Source organism: Hypanus sabinus, chromosome 1 (assembly GCF_030144855.1).
Source record: "Hypanus sabinus isolate sHypSab1 chromosome 1, sHypSab1.hap1, whole genome shotgun sequence".
Taxonomy (NCBI): domain Eukaryota; kingdom Metazoa; phylum Chordata; class Chondrichthyes; order Myliobatiformes; family Dasyatidae; genus Hypanus; species Hypanus sabinus.
The window spans coordinates 137,675,155-137,699,331 of NC_082706.1; the positions used below are offsets into that span (position 1 = coordinate 137,675,155).

The window sequence follows — 24,177 nt, forward strand, 5'->3', positions numbered from 1 at the left end:
CAAATTATCCACCATTGTCCCTGTACCAAAGAAGACCAAGGTAACGTGCCTGAATGACTGGTGTCCTGTCGCACTCATCTCAATGATAAGCAAATGCTTTGAGGGGCTGGTCAAGGACTAAATCTATAGCACGTTACCCTCTACAGTTGACCCTCTACAACCCTCTGGACCCTCTACAGTTCGCCTACCAACACAATCGATTGACAGACGACACAATAGCTGCTGCTCTACATGCCATCCTTACACATCTGGAGAAGAAGGATGCTTATCTGAGAATGCTGTTCTTGGACTACATTTCAGCATTCAACGCCATAATTCCAGGCTCGACAGGAAGCTCAGAGACCTCAGCCTTGTGCATCTGGATCTTGGACTTCCTGTCAATTCGCTGGCAGGTGGTAAGAATGGGCTCCCTCACCTCCACCCCTCTGACTCTCAACACAGGACCCCCCAGGGCTGTGTACTGTCCCCTCCTTTACTCCCTGTATACCCATGACTGTGTCGCCACCCACAACTCTAATCTGCTAATTAAATTTGCCGATGACACTGCATTGGTTGACCTAATCTCAAATAATAACGAAATGGCCTACAGGGAAGAGGTCATCTCTCTGACACAGTGGTGTGAAGAAAACAACCTCTTCCCTCAATGTCACAAAAATAAAGCAGCTGGTTGTGGATTACAGGCGGAATGGAGACAGGCTAACCCCTATTGGCTTCAATGGATCTTGGGTTGAGAGGGTAAACAGCTTTAAATTCATTAGCATAAACATCACTGTGGATCTCACGTAGTCTGTACGTACTGGCTGTGTGATGAAAAAAGCACAACAGCGCGTCTTTCACCTCAAGACAGTTGAAGAAGTTTGGTATGGGCCCCCCAGATCCTAAGAACTTATCTATCCTATGATAAGGTACCCCATGCAAGGCTTATTGAGAAAGTAAGGAGGCATGGGATCCAAGGGGATATTGCTTTGTGGATCCAGAACTGGCTTGCCCACAGGAGGCAAAGCGTGGTTGTAGATGGGCCATATTCTGCATGGAGGTCGGTCACTAGCTGAGTGCCTCAGGGATCTGTTGTGGGACTCTTGCTCTTCAATATTTTTATAAATGACCTGGCTGAAATGGTTGCCACAGGAGGACACAGGTTTAAGGTGCTGGGGAGTAGGTATAGAGGAAATGTCAGGGGTAAGTTTTTTACTTGGGCTGCCAGCAATGGTGGTGGAGGCGGATGTGATAGGGTCTTTTAAGAGACTTTTGGATAGGTACATGAAGCTTAGAAAAATAGAGGGCTATAGGTAAGCCTAGTTGCAACCCCTAGACTGTGGAACAGCATTCCCCTCTCTATCAAATCTGCCCCCTCCATTGACTCTTTTAAGTCCAGACTCAAAACTTACGTTTATTCACTAGCATTTGAATCTTCCTGATGTGGCTGATTTTTGGCTTGTGCCTAGGCTCGTGTTGTTTATTTTGTGCCTATAAGCTGAGTGCCTTGTTTATATCTGTGTTTCTTGTATTTTTGATTTTAGCTACCTGTTATGGTTTGTATCGCACTTTGGTCAACATGGGTGTTTTTAAATGTGTTTTATAAATAAATTTGACTTGACTAGTAATTTCTAAGGTAGGGACATGTTTGGCAGAGATTTGTGGGCCGGAGGGCCTGTATTGCGCTGTCGGTTTTCTGTGTTTAACTTTCTACATGGGCACAATTGAGAGCATCCTGATTGGCTGTATCACTGCCTGGTATGGGAACTGTACCTTCCATAATTGCAGGATTCTCCGGAGAGTGGTGATTCAGGACATTTATAAAGACGGTTGTGAAAAAAGTGCCCGAAGGATCACTGTGGACCCGAATCACCCCAACCACAAACTATTCCAGTTGCTAACATCTGAGAAATGGTACATAGAACATAGAATAGTACAGCACGTTACAGGCCCTTTGGCCCACAATGTTGTGCTGACCCTCAAACCCTGCTTCACATTTAACCCCCCACCTTAAATTCCTCCATATACCTGTCTAGTAGTCTCTTAAATTTCACTAGTGTGTCTGCCTCCACCACTGACTCAGGCAGTGCATTCCATGCATGAACCACTCGCTGAGTGAAAAACCTTCCTCTAATATCCCCCTTGAACTTTCCTCCCCTTAACTTAAAGCCATGTCCTCTTGTACTGAGCAGTGTTGCCCTGGGGAAGAGGCGCGGGCTGTCCACTCTGCCTATTCCTCTTAATGTCTTGTACACCTCTATCATGTCTCCTCTCATCCTCCTTCTCTCCAAAGAGTAAAGCACTAGCTCCCTTAATCTCTGATCATAATCCATACTCTCTAAACCAGGCAGCATCCTGGTAAATCTCCCCTGTACCCTTTTCAATGCTTCCACATACTTCCTATAGTGAGGCGACCAGAACTGGACACAGTACTCCAAGTGTGGCCCAACTAGAGTTTTATAGAGCTGCATCATTACATCGTGTCTCTTAAACTCTATCCCTCGACTTATGAAAGCTAACACCCCATAAAATCCATGTAGACTTTAGTATGAAAATGTAAATGAAGGGAATGCACAATAAATAGTAGAAAATCTTGAGAAACATACTGGTATTTTGGTACTTTAGTAGCGCAGCATAAAAGCCAGGACCAATAGGCTCTGGGATAGCTTCTTCCACCAGGCCATCAGACTGATGAACTTACGTTGATCTGAGTGTACTCTATATATTGAATGTTCTGTTAATTATAAATTACTATGATTGCACATTGCACATTTAGACTGAGATGTACCGTAAAGATTTTTACTCTTCATGTATGTGAAGGTTGTAAGAAGTAAAGTCAATTTAATTCAATTCAGGACAAACTGGTTAACTCATCTAGTGAAGCTTTTTAGGTAGAACTGAGGAATAAGTAAGTTATGACCAAGTTAATGGGATTATATTATAGATCTCTCACAGTGTGTGGGAATTTAGAGGAGCAAATTTGTAGAGAGATGGCAGAACTTTTCAGGAAACATAAGGTAGGTGATTTTAACTTTCCACATATTGATTGGGACTTCCATACTGAATGGGAAAGAGCTTGTCAAATGTGTTCAGGAAAGTTTCTTTAATCAGTATATAGAGTGTGATACCAGATCTCCTATTAAGGGAATGAGACAGGACAGATGGCAGAAGTTTTGTGTAGGGTAACACTTTGCATCTAATAATCATAATGCCATTAATTTCAAGGTACAGTATTTAAATACCAGTATGTTTCTCAACATTTTCTACTATTTATTGTGCATTCCCTTCATTTACATTTTCTTCCCAAAACCTTTTGTCATATTTCTTCTGATTACTTTATAATTGCCACTTCTCTGTCTGCATGATGAATCTATTGATACCTTACCGAGGTCTGTAGTTAGTTCCTTACAACCCCTCAGGTCATTTTTGCAATTTCTGAAAGGCATTGGTTCTACATTTAAGTGTAATTTTTTTGGCACAAAGCACAAAAAATCAAGGGGCTTCCCGTGAACCCTGTGAAAGTCCTCTGCAGTAATTTGGCAGTTCAAAATCTGGCACCTGCTAAAATAGACAGGGATTTGTTGTCATGAAATGTCCTAATTTTAGCTTCAAGGTCTAGTCAATTTCATATCTAAAACAAAACAATCAGTACCCACAAGTCACTGATTTGGTAGTGCATTTTTAGAAAGGAAAAAAAATATTTTCTGATATCATAAACTCTCTTCCTCCTGGTGCTTATGTTGTCAGAACTATTTGCTTGAGCTCTTCTACTAAGTTCCACAGTATCAATGGAATGTCCTCCTGGGAAGTGCAAGGAGTGAGGGATCTTCGGTTCATTGGGGATTCATGAGGGAATTTGTGTCCACCTTGTTTATATTGACATAAGTGTGTTTACAGATACACTTGATCTGCTGTTCTAACATGTATCTCAGTATAGCTGTAACATATCTGGTAAATTGCAGCCTTAAGCTTGAATGGAGCCCTTCTATCACTCAGTTTTGCTGTTACGTTTTAGTCAATTATCACTTATGAAAATGTCGGATAAACTAACACATTTTTTTATTTAACCTGGACCCACAACACTTCCTCAGTAGTCAAGCAGACACAGCAGCGTCTACACTGTTTTGTGTGGAGGTTGAGAAGTGCAAAGCTCCCTGTCCCCATTCTAACAACCTTTAAGGAGCACCACTGAGAGTATCCTGTCTGGCTGCATCATTGTCTAGTATGGAAGCTGCAAGGCATCAGACTCTAATACCCTACAAAGGATAGTTAAAAGCACTGAGATGATCGCTGGGGTCTCCCTCACCTCTATTTGTGACATTTACTGGGAATATTGCAGACAATGGGCCCAAACCATTGTTGAGGATTCCCATCGCCCATCTCATTATCTCTTTGACCCACTACCATTAGGAAGGAGGTGCAAAAGCATCAGGACTAGGACTCCCAGACTGTGTAACAACTTACCTTGCACTGTGAGACTAATGTATATCCTGCTACCACCAAGGTTTTGTCACTAGGTCAGCGTGCTGTTTACTATATACTCTACTGTTTACTTGTGCTGCATGCATTTTGAATTATATTTTATTGACTTACTTATGGTAATGTTTTGGTTCATGCGGTAGGTTATGTTTTGTGGGTGTATTGTGGTCCTGAGGAAAATTGTTTTGTTTGGTTGTATATGTACAATCAGATGATAATAAACTTGAACTTGAATTTGATCATTCATTTTTATCATTCTTTTGTAAGTAATATGATAGTTGCTTTTTGGTTCAATGCTCCCAATTCCTTCAATCGTGAATGTGTACCTTATGCTTGCTCAAAAAATGTTATAAGTGAATTGATCTAACCAATTGCTCACTTTTAACTATTCAAATCCAACTGGTTCTATTTCTTATTCTTTAAAGTATTATTAACATCAATAAAGGAACTTGGGCTTATGGATATTTGAAATGAGGAAATTTAAAACCTTGATGAATGCCAAATGAAATATAAGAATTGCTATATATTGGATATTTTCTCAGATACAGGAGTACATAAATTTACAAAGAATTGCATAATTAAAGTAACTACAGAAGAGAAGTTACTTGAAAAAGTGTCAATAACCTCTATATTTCTGTTAGTATAATTTCAGCTCTGCCTTTTCCAATATTATGCAACAAACCATGATAAGTTGGCACTTGTGTTCTGTTGAATTTGTTGGTGTCTTCATTTTTTCTTTCTTTCTGGAATGTAATACCTTGCACATTCAAATACTCAGTAATATTATTCAGCCATCTGTCTTCATGGTTTATGCAAAGACATGGAATATAATCCAATTGATGCTGCTTTCTTGTACGTTTGATTATGTATGTATTATGTCATGAAATTTGGCTAATAGTTCCACTGGGATAATGTGGTAAAGGAATTTATGGGTTATCCTATTGTAAAAATGCTGTTTGCATTGTGGTTATTCCTCATATTTAAAAAAAATGCATATTGGTTCCTCTCATTAAAAAAAGCAAACTAATTTAACTCTTGCCAGTCAAATGGATGCTTACCAAGTCTATACTCTTTAGGGCAGAATTTTATTTTTTAAAGAGCTGGTTTTAATTCCTCAGTGGTAACAGGGCAGTAGCTTGTTTTTGTTAAGTGTTTTCAGTAACATCAGATCTGTATTGTGTGAGTAATGGGAATTAACAATTCTACTTAGTCTATTCTATTTATGTCATGTTGCATGTGCCAATTGTTTTGCAATACGTCTTCAAAGTGTTAACTAATCTGCTCCTGGGTTTCCTAAATTGTTAAGGAACTGTATGTCTCTAGAGGAGCAAATCATGTGAAAGGATGGGCATTATTTAAATTAGTGCAAAGGAATTACAACATTACAGCACAAGCTTAAATATTAATAATGAATTAACCAAATTGATGAAATATTTTGAAATTAAGTTAGGTTTTCATGTTTCTTTTCATAATAGTATCATTTGCTGGAAGTTTAAGAATCACATCAATAAAATCATTGGATTTCTTAGTGCAGAATAAATAACTTCATATGAAATGCTTGAGCAGTTTTCATGTAATGCAGGAAGATAGTGTGTCTGCCTGGTGGGTCTTTAGTATTATGAACAAAGTTGTTGCACAGCTGGAAAATGGCTTGGAACAGTGCTGGTTGGTTTATCTTTCTTTTGTTTACATTAGAGAAAATCAGACTCTTTTGAGGCTGATAATAGAAAAATTATGATTTTTAATGATTATTTTGTTTTATTTTCAGTGCATATGTAGTGAATTACTATGGCAGCTATTTTAAAAATACGGATCTCTGGATAGTTATGGAATATTGTGGGGCTGGTTCTGTGTCTGATATTATCCGACTACGAAACAAAACAGTAAGTATGTCAAGTTTGTCAACATATGTTTAAAGTAATGTGACTGCATTTTTTCCCTCCTTGTTGAATATTGAAGTAAGTATAATGTAGGAGTTAATGAGATGATCAATTCTTGTAGAAAGTACAGAAAAATAGTATCTGGTGTGAGTAGAATTGTGCTGTTTAGACAGATCTGGGTGCCTTCACACAAAAAACAAAGTGAATCTAGAGATGCAATAACTAATTGGAGAAGCAAATTAAATATTGGCTTTTTTATTGCAACAGAAGTATCCACATAAATTGCCCTAGAAGTTGAAGCAAATTGCCCGAGAAGATTGTAATGTGGGCCTTGACAGGGTAGATGCTGAGAGGATGTTTCTGTTGATGGAAAATCTCAAACTGAGCAGGATAATTTCAGCATAAATGAAATTCCTTCCCTGGCAGTCATCATTCTTTGGCATTTTTGAACTCAAACAACTATAGATGTTTTTAAGCATACTGAAAACTGGGGTAGATTTTTGACTACAGGAACATTAAAGGCCATAGGAAACTGAAAAGTGGAATTGAGGCCAATGATCAGCCGTGAATGGTCACATGCTCTACCTTTGTCCCTATTTCTCAAGAAGAGTGACTTTCTTTAGAAATTTGAGGAAGTTTGCATGTCATTTGAAATGTGGGATTATATTAAATTTCCAAGTTATTGAAATAAAGTGAGCTTTTTGTGATTCATTGTTGAAAGAATTTGCTCACATCTAACAAATGTGCTGGATGATGAGATATTTTTACTGATCAGAATTTGCAGGCATTATGTGATAAAGATGGTTCTGAAGAAAAATTCATTTTCATTGAAAGCTAAGGAAATGTTCAAGATTACACCACCCTCTCCTGATTTAAATTTGCTACTACAAGTTAGTTAAATGTTAGAGGAAAGATGTTTGCTCATAAATTGAAGTTTATTTTCATCAGTATACAGTTTTATAAAGATTTTTTTAGTTGTTACTGTTTGTTAAGTTAAGTTATCATAAAGGATTTTTAGCCTCCAGTGCTCTTTGCAGGAAAACATCATTTTATAAATTCCGCTGAAAGTGGTATAGGGAATACTGACAGAGGGTCAACTAACAGTGTAAGGTAACTGACTTAATGTCATTCAGCATCCTTCAGTGCCTTGGCTTCAGTTATGTATTTTAATCAGTGCCGCCTGCAGTTCATTTGATGGTTTGAATCAGGAGCCCATGGATTGAGAACCTACTCCAGAGAACACAAAAAAGTCGTTGGGATGCTGTAAAGTCAGAATCCTCAATCTCTCTGAGGCTAATCTACTTTCAGCTGGATATTAATGCTGTTGAAGTTATTCCTGTAATCTTGATCAATTAATTTCAGAAAAACTAATAATGTTATCAGTTTATTGTTGTTTTAGGAGACTTGCTGTATGCAAATCGATCACATAGGATATAATTGAGCCTTTTCATAATGGTGTATTTCCTTGTCATTCCAATTAATCTTATCAGTATTCCCTTCTGTTCCTCTGAATTCTATTAAATGCAACTATTTTGGATAATCAGCCTTTCTAGTTCTGACAAAAGGTTAACCTTGTAATCTTAACAGTTTTTCTCTTTCAGGGTGTTTCTAGCAGTCATGTTTTTCAGTTTCAGCATAGTTGTTTTAACTTTAGTCCTGTAAGTTCCCTTTTGGATTTCGTCGTTTACGTTAATGGTTTTAGGTTATGCTCTTTTTCATGGAAATGTTTTCCCTACTTTTATTATGTCATTTCTTAGCTACCTTTTCTCAAGAGCCTTTCCTGATTTCATTGTCTGCATTTCCTTTCCATGATAATCAATGTTCTCTCAAAGTGATTGAATCAAGATTTGTTAAGCATGTTAACTTACTTCAGTTTGGAGTTTTTTTCTCTTCCTTCATTTTTAAACAATGGTATACCCTTTAGATTAGAAAGAAGTGCTCTAGATAAAGGATTGGAGGTCAGTAGAGATGAGGAAAAACACTTGAAGCAGAGCTTGAGAGAGATCTGTATACACTTATGATATTTATATGCCTAGATTATATGATGCCTAGATTTTTACCTGAGGAGCTGTGGCCCACGGAGTTATAGAGCAAATGCTGGAAGGTATAATTAGGTTGAATGCTTTTTTTATTTTATTGTCATAGTCTTGCTTTACTAAATGGCCTAATACTGAACATTATACAAGATTCCATCCCATATTTCAAAATCCAATTGCTCCTTATCCTAATCTGTCTCGCATCTTTCATGTAAAATGTGATCTATTCTTCCTGCCAGAATATACTGTTGTGTTTATCAAAGCTGATTATTTCTTTCTTTTGATCATTCTGCAACCTTTCAAATGTACTCTGGATACTTGTTACGGTCCTCATTATTGATCATCCCTTATAATTTTTGATATGAAATTTTAAATTATTACTGGAGATCTGGAATAGCAATTGGTCACAACACTGATCCACTATTTGCCTACTGCTGTGAATAGTAATTGTCTTTCACTTCTCTAACTTGAACATTGAGTTTTCTGACTTCCGTTAATGCCCCTCCTCCCATTCTTACCCCATCCCTGACATATTGAGTTGTTTGCCTGTTCTCCATCTCCCTCTGGTGCTCCCCCCAACCTTTATTTCTCCTGAGGCCTCCCGTCCCATGATCCTTTCCCTTCTCCAGCTCTGCATCACTTTCGCCAATCACCTTTCCAGTTCTTAGCTTCATCCCACCCCCTCTGGTCTACTCCTATCATTTTGCATTTCCCTCTCCCCCCTTTAATTTCAAATCTGTTAGTCCTGGCGAAGGGTCTCGGCCCGAAATGACGACATCGCTTCTCCTTATAGATGCTGCCTAGCCTGCTGTGTTCTACCAGCATTTTGTGTGTATTGTTTCACTTCTGCTGTCTGTTTTCTGTCTTGAAACTGACTCACAATCCATTTTGTGTACCTTGACTCTGCCTTTTCTGATATCATTCACCGTTCATGGAGTCCCTGCAAAAATTTAAATACATATTAAATATATTGCCATTCTTTGATCACTCTTGCCTTTTCAACAGGAAAGTTATTGAGTTAGCCTTTCATTTTGAAATATGTGCTGATTATATTTTGTTTTTAGAGGTTATTATCAGTATCAGGTTTATTATCACTGATATATGCCATAAAATTTATTGTTTTGTGGCGGTAGTACAGTGCAAGGCATAAAATATTACTAAGATACAATAAAAATTAATAAATAGTCCAAAAGAGGAATAGCCTTTAATTTTCTACGTTTGATGGTAAGCTGGCTGTTTCTTAATTTGCTGGAACTGTTCTAACATCCTTCATCAATATAGTTATTATGTTAGCCATTCACCAGATCTGTGGACTGTTCCATTCTCTAAAAACATTATTAAATATATTTGGGTCTTGTCCTGAGATTATTTTAAAGTGAGTAGATTCAATCCTTTTGGACTGGGGCTTGCATTCTCTTTGAACTTGATTAATTGATTGAACAAAATTTGCATCTTAAATGCATTTTTCTATTACAACTCTTCATTCATTTTCATGTCCTCTTGCTCCATCTCCCTGATAAATATTGAAGTAAAGTACCCATATTAATATTTCTAGTTATTGATAGTGTCTTGTTTGCCCTTGAATGTACTGTTCCCATTTCAACCTTAAACAAGGGAAAATCTGCAGATCTAGGAAAAGAATACAGTCAACGTTTCGAAACAAGATTTTCTCTTGTTTATGAAATTCTGCAGACACTGGAAATCCAAGCAACACACACAAAATGCTGGAGGAGTTCAGCAGGCCAGGCAGCATCTATAGGAAAAAAAAGTACAGTTGACGACCCTTCTGCAGATCCTGCTGCATCCCTATGGAAACTGCACTGTGACAGACAGGGAGACTCTACGACAGGTAGTCAAAAGTGCCCATGCATCACCAGCACTAGCCTACTTGCCATTAAGGACATTTATGCAGAAAGCTGCTGGAAATGGGCTAGTAACATAATGAAGGATACCACCCATCCTGCTCATATACATTTTATCCCATTCCATTGATATGTAGTATATACATCAGGACCACCGGACTCAAAAACAGTTACTTTCCCAAGTAATAAGGCTGATCCACCCACTAATCCATCTCTTCACATCCCCCACAACCATTACATTATTATTTTCTGTGAGAGTCACCCTATGTACAGACATTCCTGTGCCTAGCGTCGCTTTATGGACATACAATCAATCTATGTACTGAAGTTGTCTATTGTATTTATATTTATAGCGCTTTTTAAAATTTTTGTGTTCTTTATCTTATTGTCTTTTGTTTTTTTTTTGGTGTTGAATTTGGATCCAGAGTAACAATTATTATGTTCTCATTTACAATTTTGTACTGGAAATGACATTAAACCATCCTGAATCTTGAATTTTCTTTGTTTTAGTTACTGTTACTCAGATGTTTTCCTACTTTTATGACTACAATCAAGTCTAATTTCTTTTCTCCATTATTAAATTTCTTAATAAATCTTCTCTTGTTGGACTTTTTATTTATTGGGTTGGAAAGGAAATCCGTTTGTGTTGTCAGAACTCCATTCCTGTGTGGAGTGGGAAATTGTGGAGTGAGTTGGAGACAGATCCTTGTGGAATTTACGTGCCAATTTTAAAAAGCAAGTAGGGCCTGTTGGGACTTGTCTGTTGAATGGGAGATCACAAATTGAGTTGGAAACAGTTCCTTTTAGAATAATGTGCCTGTTTTAAAAAGCAAATGGGGCCTGTTGGAACACGTCTGTGGAGTGGGAGATTGCAGAGTGATTAGAGAGTTCCTTGTGGACTTTAAGTGCCAGTTTTACAAACTGAGTGGGGCCTATTGGACTTATCTGTAGAGCTGGAGATTGCTTGGGAGTAACTTAACAATGGCCAATAAGAAGAAGCAAAGTTTAAACAGGGTGACCGTTGTGCAAGCTGCCAAATGTTGGTGCGAGCCAAGGTTAGAGAAGGGAGGCTTTGGCTCAACAGGCTTTGGCAAGAACAGGTGGAGGCTAAGGGTGCTGAGTTGTTTGGAGTCATTTAGAAGTTAGAGCTAAATGTTGAACAAGTGTAGGCAGGAAGGTTGTTAAGGCAGTGGAATCCTCCTCCATTGTAAAATGTGGGATTAGAAACATAGAAAACCTACAGCGCAATAGAGGCCCTTCGACCCACAATGCTGTGCCAAACATGTACTTTAGAAATTATCTAAGTTTATCCATAGCTCTCTATTTTTCTAAGCTCCATGTACCTATCCAAGAGTCTCTTAAAAAGCCTTATTGTAGAATGCCTTGGGGTTTTCCTTAATCCTGCTCACCATGGCCCCTTCTGGCTTTCCTAATTTCATTCTTAAGCTTCTTCCTGTTAGCCTTATAATTATCTATATCTCTATCATTACCTAGTTTTTTGAACCTTTCATAAGCTCTTCTTCTTGACTAGATTTTCTACAGCCTTTGTACACTATGGTTCCTGTACCCTATCATCTTTTCCCTGCCTCATTGGAATGTACCTATGCAGAACATCATGCAAATATCCTCCTGAATATTTGCTACCTTTCTTCTGTACATTTCCTGAGAACATCTGCTCTCAATTTAAACTTCCAAGTTCCTGCCTGATAGCTTCTTATTTCCCCTTACTCCAATTAAACATTTCCCTAACTTGTCTGTTCCTATCCCTCTCCAATGCTATGGTAAAGAAAATAGAATTGTGATCACTATCTCCAAAATGCTCTCCCTTTGAGAGATCTGACACCTGATCAGATTCATTTCCCAATATAGCCTCTCCTCTTGTCAGCTTACTACATATTGTCAGAAAGCCTGTCCAAAGCACTGATTGTAACACCGTGGAGAAAACACTTTTTGAGGCCTTGGAAGGACTAGCATCCTACAATGAAGAAAACCATCTCCGCGCAGACTCATCAAAGACGCAAGTTTGTGCATTCCACCTCAGGAACCGTGAAGCCAAATGACAGCTTAAAGTAACCTGGTGTGGAGCAACGTTGATGCATTGCGAGCAATATATCTACTTAGGAGTCACCCTTGACAGATGACTCTCTTTCAAGAACCACATCAATAAGACAAAGGCAAAATGAGTGCATGAAACAACATCCTGAATAAGCTCACTAACACAAAATAGGGAGCAAGCTCGAAAACATTGTGAGCCAATGCACTTGCTCTTCTGCCGAATACGCCTGCCCTGCATGGGAAAGATTTACTCATGCTAAGAAGATGGATACTGTTCTGAATGCAAGCTGCCGACTTATCACAGGTTGTTTAAAACAAACAAACACCAACAGCCTATATATCCTGACGGGTATCTCTCCCCCTGATATAAGAAGAACGGTAGCCAGCAAGAAAGAACGACTCTGTCAAACATCAGATGAGAGGCACCCTCTACATGGTCACACACCTACACCCAGCAGGCTAAAGCCAAGGAAGAGCTTCATGAGCAGTGTTGTTCCATTACAATCAACCCCATCTGAAGCCCATATTGCCTTGTGGAAAGACTGGCTCACCAGTCTCAAACAACCTCCAACGATGGAAATCCCACTGGATGAAAGCCTTCCCCCAGGAGCTAATTGCAACTGGGCAACCTGGAAGTGCCTTAAGAGACTTAGGGCTGGTGGAGGTCGTTCAAGGGTGTCACTAAGCAAATGGGGATATGCAACCAGCCCGACAACTTGTGAATGTGGAACTGAGCCACAAACTGTGCACCATCTCCTGCAATGACCATCGCTTGACGAACCCTGTACTGTTGCAGATCTTGCCAAATTCAACAACAAGGTGCAAAAATGTGTCCAGTTCTGGCTGGGCCATGTATAGATTATCCATGGACATGATAAGAAGAAGTTGGAAAGCCTTCCTGAACCTACCTAACAAACTCCACCCCATTTAAACTTCTTGCTCTAGGGAGATGCCAGCAATATTGGGGAAATTAAAATCTCTCATCACTACCCTGTCATTATTGCATCCAGAATCTGTCTCCCTTTCTGCTCCTTGATGTCCCTACCACTGTTGGGTGGTCTGTTTCTAACTTCACCCATAGAGACTCAGTAGACAATCTCTCCATGACTTCCTCCTTTTCTGCAGTCGTGATCAGCTGTGCCACGCCGCCACCTCTTTTGCCTCCCTCCCTGTCCTTTCTAATCCATCTAAAGCCTGGCACTTGAAGTAACTGTTCCTGCCCCTGAGCCATCCAAGTCTCTGTAGTGACCACAACATCATTGCTCCAAGTACTGATTCACGCTCTAACCTCATCTGCTTTGTTCATGATGCTCCTTGCATTAAAATAGACACATCTCAAGCCATCAGTCTGAGCGCATCCTTTCTCTATCACCTGCCTATCCTCCCTCTCTCATATGCCTATAAGGTTTCTCTTTTTGTGAGCCAATCACCCACACCCCAGCAATTCTAGTTTAAACTCTCCCCAAAAGCCTTAGAAAAACTTCCTACCAGGATGTTGGTCCGCTTGGATTCAAGTGCAGTCCTTCCTTATTGTACAGGCCATGCCTTCCCCAAAAGGGGACCCAATGATCCAGAAATCTGAATCCCTGACCCCTGCTCCAATCCCTCAGCCATGCATTTATCCTCCACCTCACTCTATTCCTATACTCACTTTCGCATGGCACAGGCAGCAATCCCAAGATTGCTACCTTCTCAACTTCCTTACTCGCTGAAGTCTGTTTTCAGGACTTCCAACCCTTTCCTGCTTATGTCGTTGATACCAATATGTACCATGACCTCTTATGTACTCTTCACCTTCCCACTTCATACCAATACCAATATGTACTCTTCACCTTCCCACTTAAGGATATTGTGGTCGCGATCAGAAACATCCCAAACCCTGGCACCTGGGAGGCAAACTACATCCGTGTTTCTTTCCTGCATCCACAGAATCACTTGTTTGACCCACTAACTATAGGGTCTCCTATCACTGCTGCCATCCTTTTCCTTTCCCTACCCTTCTGAGCCACAGGACTAGACTTTGTGCCAGAGGCGTGGCCACTGTTGGTTCCCTTATGTAGGTCGCACCCCCCCCCCCCAACAGTACTCAAACAGGAGTACTTACTGTTAAGGGAGACAGCTAATGGGGTACTCTCTAGTATCTGACTCTTACTCAGGGATTGCAAGGTACCTAATGGTCTCCCGAATGATTATATCTGCAGGAAGTGCACACAACTTCAGCTCCTGACTGACAAGCTCAAGGAACTGGAGCTAGAGCTGGACGTACTTGGTACCAACCGGGAGGCAGAAAACCTCGTAGATGAGTCTTTACTGAGGTGGTTGCACCCTAAGTGCAGACTTCAGATAATAGATGGGTGACCTTCAGGGGAAGTAAGGGGAGTAAGTAGTTAGTGCAGGGTTCCATGTGGCCATTCCCTTCAGCAACAAGAATACCACTTTGGATACTGCTGGTGGGTTTGACTTACCCGGGCACCCCAGCAGCAGCCAGGCCAATGACACTGTGGCCAGCTGTCAGGCTCAGTAGGGAAGGGTAAAGTCAAAATGATCAAAATGGGGTACTCGGATAGTTAAGGGGACGATTAGAAGATTCTGTGGCTGTGAAGAGATGCCAGATTGTTGTGTTGCCTCCCACTTGCAAGGGTCAAGGATGCCTCAGAGCAGCTGCAGAATATTTTCAAAAGGAAGGGTGAGCAGTCAGAGGTCGTGATGCACATGAGCGCACTAATGGCATAGGTAGGAAGGGTGAAGAGGCCCTGCACAGTGAATATAGGGAATTGGGAAAGAGACTGAAGAGCAGGACCTCTAAGGTAGTAATCTCTGGATTACTCCCAGTGTCATGTGCTAGTCAGGGCAGGGATAGGATGGTAGTACAGATGAATGTGTGGCTGAGGTTTCTGGGTGAACGGGGTAGAGTTTCAGGTTCTTGGATAATTTGAACCTTTTCTGAGGCAGGGGTGACATCTACAAGAGGGATGAGTTGCAACTCAACTGGAGGGGAACCAATGTCCTGGCCAGAATATTTGGTAGTGCTACTCGGGAGAGTATAAACTAGTTTGGCGGGGAATGGAAACCAGAACACCAAGTCAGAAAGTGGAGGGGTGGAGAGGTGGATGGAGAGGAAGATGGATGTCAGGCAGGAGCAAAGTGATAAATACAATGGGACAGATAGTTTGAAGTGTATGTACTTTAACATTAGGTGTATTAGGATAAAGGTGATGAACTAAGAGCATAGATCAGTACATGGAACTTTGATGTTGTGGCCATCATAGCGACGATTGAGAGAGAGACAGGAATGGGTATTTACTTGGGGTTTGGATGTTTTAGAAAAGATAGAGAGGGAGGTATAAGAGATGGGGGACTTACACAGCTAATCGGACAATATCACAGCTGCACTCAGAGGGGAAATAATGGAGGGTTTGTCACTGAGTCTATATGGGTAGAATTCAAAAATAGGAAGAGTGCAATCACTTTGGGATTGTACCACAGGCCCCCGTCCCCAATATCCACTAGAACATTGAGGAGCAGATATGCAGGCAGATTAGGGAAAGGTGTAAAAGCATTAGGGCTGTTGTCACTGGGGCTTCAACTTCCGTAATATAAACTGGGATCTTTTGAGTGTAAGAGGTTTAGTTGGGCCAGAAGTAGTTAGGCACATGCAGAAGAGCTTGTTAAATTGATATGTAGATAGTCCTACGGGTGGGGGAGGGGGCGCTGCACGGGACCTGGTTTTGGGTACTGAGCCTGGCTCGGTGGCTGACTATTTAGTGAACAGTTAGGGAACAGTGACCACAAATGCTTAAATTTTAAAATAGCTGACAGTTAGGATAAGTATGGACCTTGTGGGAGAGTATTAAATTGGAGCAGGGCAAGTTACAAGAACATTAAGCAGAAATTAATTTGAATTAATTAGTAACATCTGTTTTTGGGCAAGTTCACATCTGACATGTGGAGGGTATTTAAAGACCAACTGCACAGAGTACAGGACAGGTATGTTCCTGTCAGAAGGACCAAGGTGGAAAGGTAAGAGAATCTTGGACATCGAGAGAGCTGATGAATTTAGTTAAGAAGAAAAAATAAAATTATGTAAAGCTTAGAAAGCTAAAATTGAACAGAGCTCTTGAGGATTATAAAAAAGCTAGAAAAGAACATGAAGGGTATTAGAAAGCCAGGAGGGGCCATGAAGAGTCATTGGCAAGTAGGATTAAAGAGAATTCCAGGGCATTCTATGCATACATCAAGAGCAAGAGAATAACTAGGGAGAGGGTGGGACCATTCAAGAATAAAGAGAGGAACATTTGCTTGTATGTGAGTAAAGTGCTTAATAAGTACTTTACTCCATTATTTACCAAGGAGAAGGACATGAAATATAGGGAGATCATTGCTGAGCATATTGATATGCTAGGGCATTTTGAAATATGGAGGAGATAGTGCTAGATCTCTTAAAGAACATTAAGGTGGCTAAATCCCTAGATCCTGATGGGATTAATCCAGGTTACTGAGAGAGGGCCTTGACCAACCTCTTCATGTCCTCTCTAGCCACAGGAGAGGCCCTGGAGGACTGGCAGGTAACTAATATTGTTACATTATTCAAGAAGGGAGCAAGGGATAATCCTGGAAACTATAAACTGGGGTTTCTCGCCAGTCGTATGAAAGTTACTGGAGAAAATTCTTTGCGATAGGATTTATGAGCATTTGGAAAACCCTGGCCTAATTAGTAAGAGTGGGTACAGCTTTGATCAGGGCAAGTGATGTTTTACTAACATGATTGAGTTTTTTGATGAAATGACAAGGGTGATTGATAAAGGTAGAGTTGAGATGTTGTCTGCTTGGATTTTAGAAAGGTATTTGACAAGATCCCTCTTGGAGGCTCATCCTGAAGATTAAGATGCATGGGGTCCATGGTGCATTGGCTGTTCTTTATCTCCCTCTACTTTTCTGTCCAATTAATATTAGGGTAGTTATGGTTATTATCACACAAAAAGATAGGAGCAGCTCAACTGGACATCCAGAGTTACCGTGGACCATCACAATCTATAATGGGAATTGGTTTATTATTGTAATATAGTGCCTAGATACAGAGAAAATATTAGTTCTGCAAACCATCCATACAGATAATTTGAAACTACAAGTACATTGAGGTAGTACAAGGGAAAAGCAAAACAGCATGCAGAAAGCACAGTGCAGGTTAGACAATTAGGTGAAAGAGCCATGGTGAGGTAAGTTGTGTGGTCAAGAGTTCGTGTCCAATGTAAGAAAAGTCTGTATGGTTCAACATATCCCTCACTCTATCAATAAAATTAAACCAGGGAATTGTTTGATGTCAAGGGCACATTTAATGTCAGAGAAATGTATACAATATACATCCTGAAATATTTTTCTTTGCAACCATCCACGAAAACAGAGGACTGCCCCAAAGAATGAATGACAGTTAAATGTTACAACTCCAAAGCCTCCCCCAGCTTACCCCTCCCATGAGTGAGCAGCAGCAAAGCAACGGATCCCCTCCCCCACCAGCAAAAAAAAGCATTAGCACCCCCCCACCAAGCGCTCAAGCATGCAGCAAAGCACCAATAAAGGCAGTACCCCAAAGACTACTTGTTCACCCGGTAATTCCACATACCACAGGCTCTCTCTCTCTCTCTCTCTCTCTCTCCTTAATAAGAGAAAAAAAGATGTCTCTGTTTCACAGCGAGAGGGGCGATATAACAAATAACTCGCTAATTTAGGGTGTTAAAAATCCGTGGCATCGCTTTTTCCGAGCTCTGTGCCCAAAGAGCTTGTGTCTCTGGGCACACAACCAGCAGCCAGCTTGCTGCTTTCAATCTTCTGTCTCCCATGACACTGATTTCCTACAGAGGCGCTGAAATCCCGAAACTCCGAAGGCGAGGTAATTAGGCCGCGTCTTGGCATATCAAATAACAGCCAGTCATGAGACCCTGAGAGTGGGTCCCATTCCTGCAAAGAACCAAAGTCAGTGTGTAACTCCAGGAAAGTGAAAATAGAGACAGAAATAGAGTTGTTTCCAAATACGTAAGCAGAGGAGTTGCTGTTAGGTGCCATTGTCTCTCTTAAGCTGCTCCTTCTCTTATGAAGTTTGATAAAGCTTTCAAACGTACATGCCAGAAGCGGCATCAGTCATATCTTAAAATGAGGAACTAGCTTAGTGAAACTGTAACATGTATTAAGCAGCAAAAACATGGAATGGACAGAATCCTGTCATTTAATAATCAACAGATCAGCATGAATCTCTGCAGCCCTATTTCAATTAGCTGTAAACGATGGTGGGCAATTATATAACTAACAGCACAAAGAGTATCCAAAGATAATCACTTCCTCAAAATGATGATAAGGCCTTGCATGTGAAACTTCAAGGCAGAGCTACAGCTTGTGCAATCATGTTAAACCAGGGTTTCTTCTGAGGTCCCTGCTATCACAGAAGTGAATCTTCAGTTGATTTGTTTTATGTGATGACGTGAAATTATTTAAACACCCAAAGGCACTCTTGTCCTTTCCCTTTTTTGTTGACTTCCACCACTTTTCCTAGATTCAGTAACTGTTCTAGCACTTTCAAGGATCTTAATCACCAGGCTCTTGAAAATAAAAGCTGCCAAAAAATGTTACAGCATTCTAATTTGTGGGTAAATTTGGAATGTGAACCCAATAGCCTTTAGATCTTCTCATTAGTGAGTTCCTAGCCTGAATTTAATTACCTCTTCTTCATTTGATTTCTGGAGAGTTATTCATCCTCCAGTTAGTCAATTGAGGCTAGTTCCTCAGGGATAATGCCAGGACCAGAGTGCTATAGTTGTAATGGGTAACTGAATAGACTGGGGCTGTTTTTTTTCTGGAGCATACAAGACTGTGCAGTTAAAAGGGGCATAGAAAATCATGAACTGCATACATAAGCTTGATTTTTCAGGAGTAGGGGACTATAAACTAGAGGGCACAGGTTAAAACTGAGGGGGAAAGATTTACAGGGGACCTGAGGGACAAGTTATCACAAAGAGAGTGGTGGGTGTATTGAATGAACTGCCAGAGAAGTGATAGAGGAAAGTTATGTTCCCACATCATTTAAACAGGTACATGAATAGGAAAGGCTTAAAGGGATATGGGCCAAATGCGGGAAAATGGGATCAGGTATCTAGGTAGAAGGTGAACCAAAGGACTTGTATCCATGCTGTAAAACTCAATGATATTACGATTCCAGACAAAAGAAGGACTTTTAAAAAAATCATATCTTAGGTGTGCCTTCTGGAAGCAATTCATATTTTTTTCATACAATGGTAACATCTTTAAAATTGTTAATTCTCCCAGGGTGCTTCATTGAAGCATTATCAGGCTCACTTTAACATCAGGAACTCTAGAGTTTGGGGCCCAGGCACCACTGTCAATGATGGAGTGATGAAAAGTGAAAATGAGCAGAAGGCCAATTCTTTCAGAACAGTTGTATTTTGGAGCATTGAATGAAACTGGCGAAAATTGCAAAAATAAGGAGGATCATTGGAAGGAATTTGTGTACTAACCGTGCGTTTTGAGAATGTGACAAAGTTTAGTGCAGGACACTCAAAATGCTGGAGGAATTCAGCAGGTGAGGCACCATCTATGGAGAGGAATAAACAATTGCCATTTTAGGCCAAGACATTTCATTAGGACAGGAAAGGAGTGGGCAAGAATCCAAAAAATAAAGGTGGAGGTGGGTGGGAAAGGAATACAAGCTAGAATGTGATAAGTGAAGCCAGGTGAGGGGGGAAGGTGGGTGGGTGGGGGCGAGGAGAATGAAGTGAAAAACTGGGAGATGACAGGTGAAAGAGGTATGGGACTGTAGAAGGAGTCTAATAGGAGAGGAGAATGGTCCCTGGAGAATGGGAAGTAGGAGGGGCACCAGAGTAAGGTCATGGGCAGGTGAGGAGCCAAAATGGGGAATGGAAAAAGAGGGAGGAGGGAAGGGAGGAGAAAGTACTAGATGTTAGAGAAATTGATGTCCATGCTATCAAGTTGGAGGCTAATCAGATGGAATATAAGGTGTTCTTCTAACCTGGAGTGACCTGATCGTGGCAACAGAGGAGGACATGCACCTGCATATCAAATGGAAATGGAAAATGGGAAGTAGAATTAAAATGAGTGGTACTGGGAAAGCCTGCCTTTTGTGATGGACGGAGCAAAAGTGCTTGACAAAGCCGTCTCCCAATTTATATTGGATGTGACCGATGTAGAGGAGGCTGCAGCAGGAGCACCAAGTACAGGAGACACCCCTGACAAACTTTCAGGTGAAGTGTCACCTTACTTGGAAGAATTGTTTGGGTCCTGAATGTGCTGAGGGAGATTGCATAGAGGCAGCTGCAGCTGTTGTCCTGCTTGCAGGTGTAAATGCCAGGTGGAAGATCAGTGGAGAGGGACAATGAGTTTAGTATTATTTAAGTACCCTGTGTTGATTTAAGAAAAAACACTTCTCTTTATGATTAAGCTTTTAGAGTATCAAGTACAAGCTGTAGATCATCATGTATTATCCAGGAAACTATATCATCAATGAACGTTAAGAGATTAATGCATTTCAGGATGTTGCTTTTTGAGAATATGAAGCCAAACCATATAATAATCCATAAGGAAAGAATGTCAACAGCCCAGCATTGGCAGCCATAATTTCTTTCAGCTTCAACAATGCAAAAAACTTCTTTTTTGTTAAACATTGTGAACAAAATCATATGAAATGTCTTTTGATCATGGAAATTGGCATCATGCCTCCATGCATACTGTAAACTATTCACTAACAGTGAGCACGGAATCAATTTGTAAATTTTTGCTAAATCCTGCTGATTGAGTGAATAGATAATTCAATAGATAGGACACTGAAGGTATTTTTCTGCCAAATCATTTCAGTATGTTTAAGATTGTGTGTAATTTATAATCAGTGAAGGAATTGCATGATCCACACTTGGTGGAAACTGAGAAATGTGTGGAATGTCAGATCCTATGTTATTCTGTTTGATTGTTGAAACCACTAGAATTACTCAGTGAAGATATACCTGAGGCTGTATTCATCAACCTGACATGCAAAATCCATAAGTTAAAATATTAATTTGTCATTCATCTATTTTCTGAAGTGTGCAGTGGTGTGTCATAGAGATTGTTGCTGGGTTTACTGTCACTTGACATCTGCATTAATGATTTAAATGACAGTGTATTAGCATGGTTAGTAAGTTTGTGGCTGATGCCGGAATTGATGGTATAATTGATGGTGAAGATAACAGAATCCAGATGAACTGAGGAAGTGATCCAATGGCTGGCAGATATAATTTAACTCTGACAAGTGCAAGATTTTGCATTTTAGTCAGTTAACCCAGTGCAGGACTTGAACAGTAAATGGTGGGGTCTTGGAAAATGTTATGGGACAGAGAGACCAAGTGATACAGGAACTTATTTCTCTGAAAGTTGTAATACAAGTAAACAGAGTATTGAGTAAAGTGGTTGGGACTTTATGTTACAACAGTGTAAACTATTAGTGAGATCCTACTGGGATATTCTGTGCAGTTCTGGTCACAAATCTGTAGGAAAAGATACAGATGCTGCTGTGATTGGAGTGCTTGAGTTATCACTGCAACATAGGAAGTTGTGGGTGACCTTAGAGGTATATATAAGAGAAGTTTAAGTGGGTGGTCATAGTCTTTTCCCTTGGTTTGGGCATAGATTTAAGATGAGGAGAAAAGATATAAAAGGAACACGAGGAGCAAATTTTTTCACAGGTCCTATGGATTGAGCTGCAAGAGGAGCATAGAAAAGAAAACAGGCTGGAACATTAAGTAATTGTAGGACATGTATATGGATAAAACAGGTAGTGGGGTGGAACTGTGTGTCTACCAAAGGAGGTGTAAGTTACTCCTTCCCTCCACTAGCCTGCAGGTCACCCTTGGGCAAAGTGTAGCACCTGCTTAGCCCCTCAGTCAGGGTCGCATGAAGTCTTGGGAGCAGGTGGTGGATAATCGTATGAGCTGCTGGTATGTACTATGTCCTGGTTATGTGACCACTGACGTCAGGCAGGTAGTCTCTGAAGAGTATTGATGTTGGCTGGGGTCACGTCTTGTAAGGAAGAAAGAAGACAATGGCAAACCAATTCTGTAGAAAAATTTGCCAGGAACAATCATGGTCAAAAGACCATGATCACCCACATCATAGGGCAGGGCACATAATGATGATGATGATATGGATTACAAAAAGTTGAGAATGATATGGGTCAAATGCAGGTAAAGGGACTAGCTCAGATGGACATTTAAGCTCATGGAATAGCTGGGTGAAGGACCACTTTTTGTGCTGTGCAACTCTGAATTTATAATGCTGTGAGTCAGGGAATCTCAGCAAGTGTGATAGAAGAATGAGTTTTTGTTTCGGAACTTCATTATTTATTGTGAACTTCAAAATAACGTTTTGAATTTTTCACTATGGTACTCTTAAAAGTTTATTAATATATTCTAAATGTGAATTTCTGTCTGTGGAGACAATACATGAATATTGTTTCAACCATATATCTTCCAAGTGGCCTCAATTTTGGTGTTGTGGAAAATGTTTCACATGTTTTTGACTATAATGCTTTATATTACAATATTAGGGGATGGATTGATGGAAGTCTTGTTAACAAATAATCTTAACACCCTCCCTACTTAATATAGATTTCTGCAATAATAGTAACTCTATTGCTCGACTTTGGCTCCTGGTTCTCAATTTACATTTTAGTCTCTTTTGCTGAGCAGTTATGGTTATACAAGGAAGGTGTGGCTAATATGTTTCCCTACCATTGTATCTAACAGGAGAAAATCTCAGAAATCTTCACTTTATTTATGTATTCTGCACTCTTCAAAGTTCGGTGAGAAAGGGAAAATAACTGGTTTCAAGTGGCCATTTCACATTAATCTGCAAGACCACAGAAAATTTGGTTATCTGCAATGAGGAATGCTGACAAACATCTTGCCTCCTTTAATTTGTTGTATATGGGAGTTCATGCACAATCTGGGATGTAGGGAAAAAAAGATCAGAATGGTAGTAACTTTATTTTTGTACCGGAGATGAAGATTTTCAATTTTGCAGACAAATGTGCATCTTTTTATTTGTGGTTTAACTCAGAAATAGCATTTGTCTTTGCTCTAGTACACAGATACAGCAATTAATTTTAGTATTCTAGATTGTTGAAATATTTGCATTAAATTGCAGCCTATTTTATTTTCTTCTGCATTACTCAAAGCGCTTTCCATTTCTGTTAATCATTCAATCACTTTGTACTGCTTTTCATCAAGAGGTTATTACAGCCGCCCAAGAGCTAACAGAAATTACTTTTGTTTAGGGTAAGGAAAACATAAAATGTGTCTTATTTTGGTCATATCACAGGCTGGTTAATCTCTCGCCAAGTATGCATCTGTGGAAAAAGTTAAGAATTGAAAAAAAACTTATCGTGATTTCAAGATCAAACTTTTGCTGACTGCTTTTCTTGCATAATTCTGGGGACTTTTTAAGTGTTTAATAAATTAAAAAAAAATATTGAAGCTGATGCACACTATATTTTTAATGTACCCTTCTATTGATTTTCTTTTGTAGCCATTTCCTAATTTCCAAAAAGACAAGTCTGAAGATCTTGGAGCTCTAGTCTGATGCATGTTGGATCTTTGTTGTGCATAGTCTCTTTTCTCATGCTTTCATATTTCTTAAAACATACAGAGTATATGATGTGGTGTAGACCATCATTTAGGTGCTGCCTATTTGGTAAAATGGACCACAGTGGTTTGTTACAGAAACACTAAAAAATTTAGATCTGTACTTTTATTCAAATCCAGGTAGACTCTAGGTGCAGTTTGATAACAAATGTAATTGGTTTGGGCAGTTCTCTTTCAATGACCCACAGGGACC

General features: G+C 39.9%; 1 protein-coding gene across 1 annotated transcript in view; it reads left to right on the top strand.

Annotated features, from left to right (window-relative positions):
• stk3 (serine/threonine kinase 3 (STE20 homolog, yeast)) overlaps positions 1-24,177 on the top strand; it is a 455,037-nt gene that overhangs the window by 57,815 nt on the left and 373,045 nt on the right. Inside the window, exon 4 of the mRNA XM_059976958.1 lies at positions 6,224-6,338. Coding sequence (XP_059832941.1) covers positions 6,224-6,338 — 115 coding nt within the window. The remainder of the gene's footprint in view (positions 1-6,223; positions 6,339-24,177) is intronic.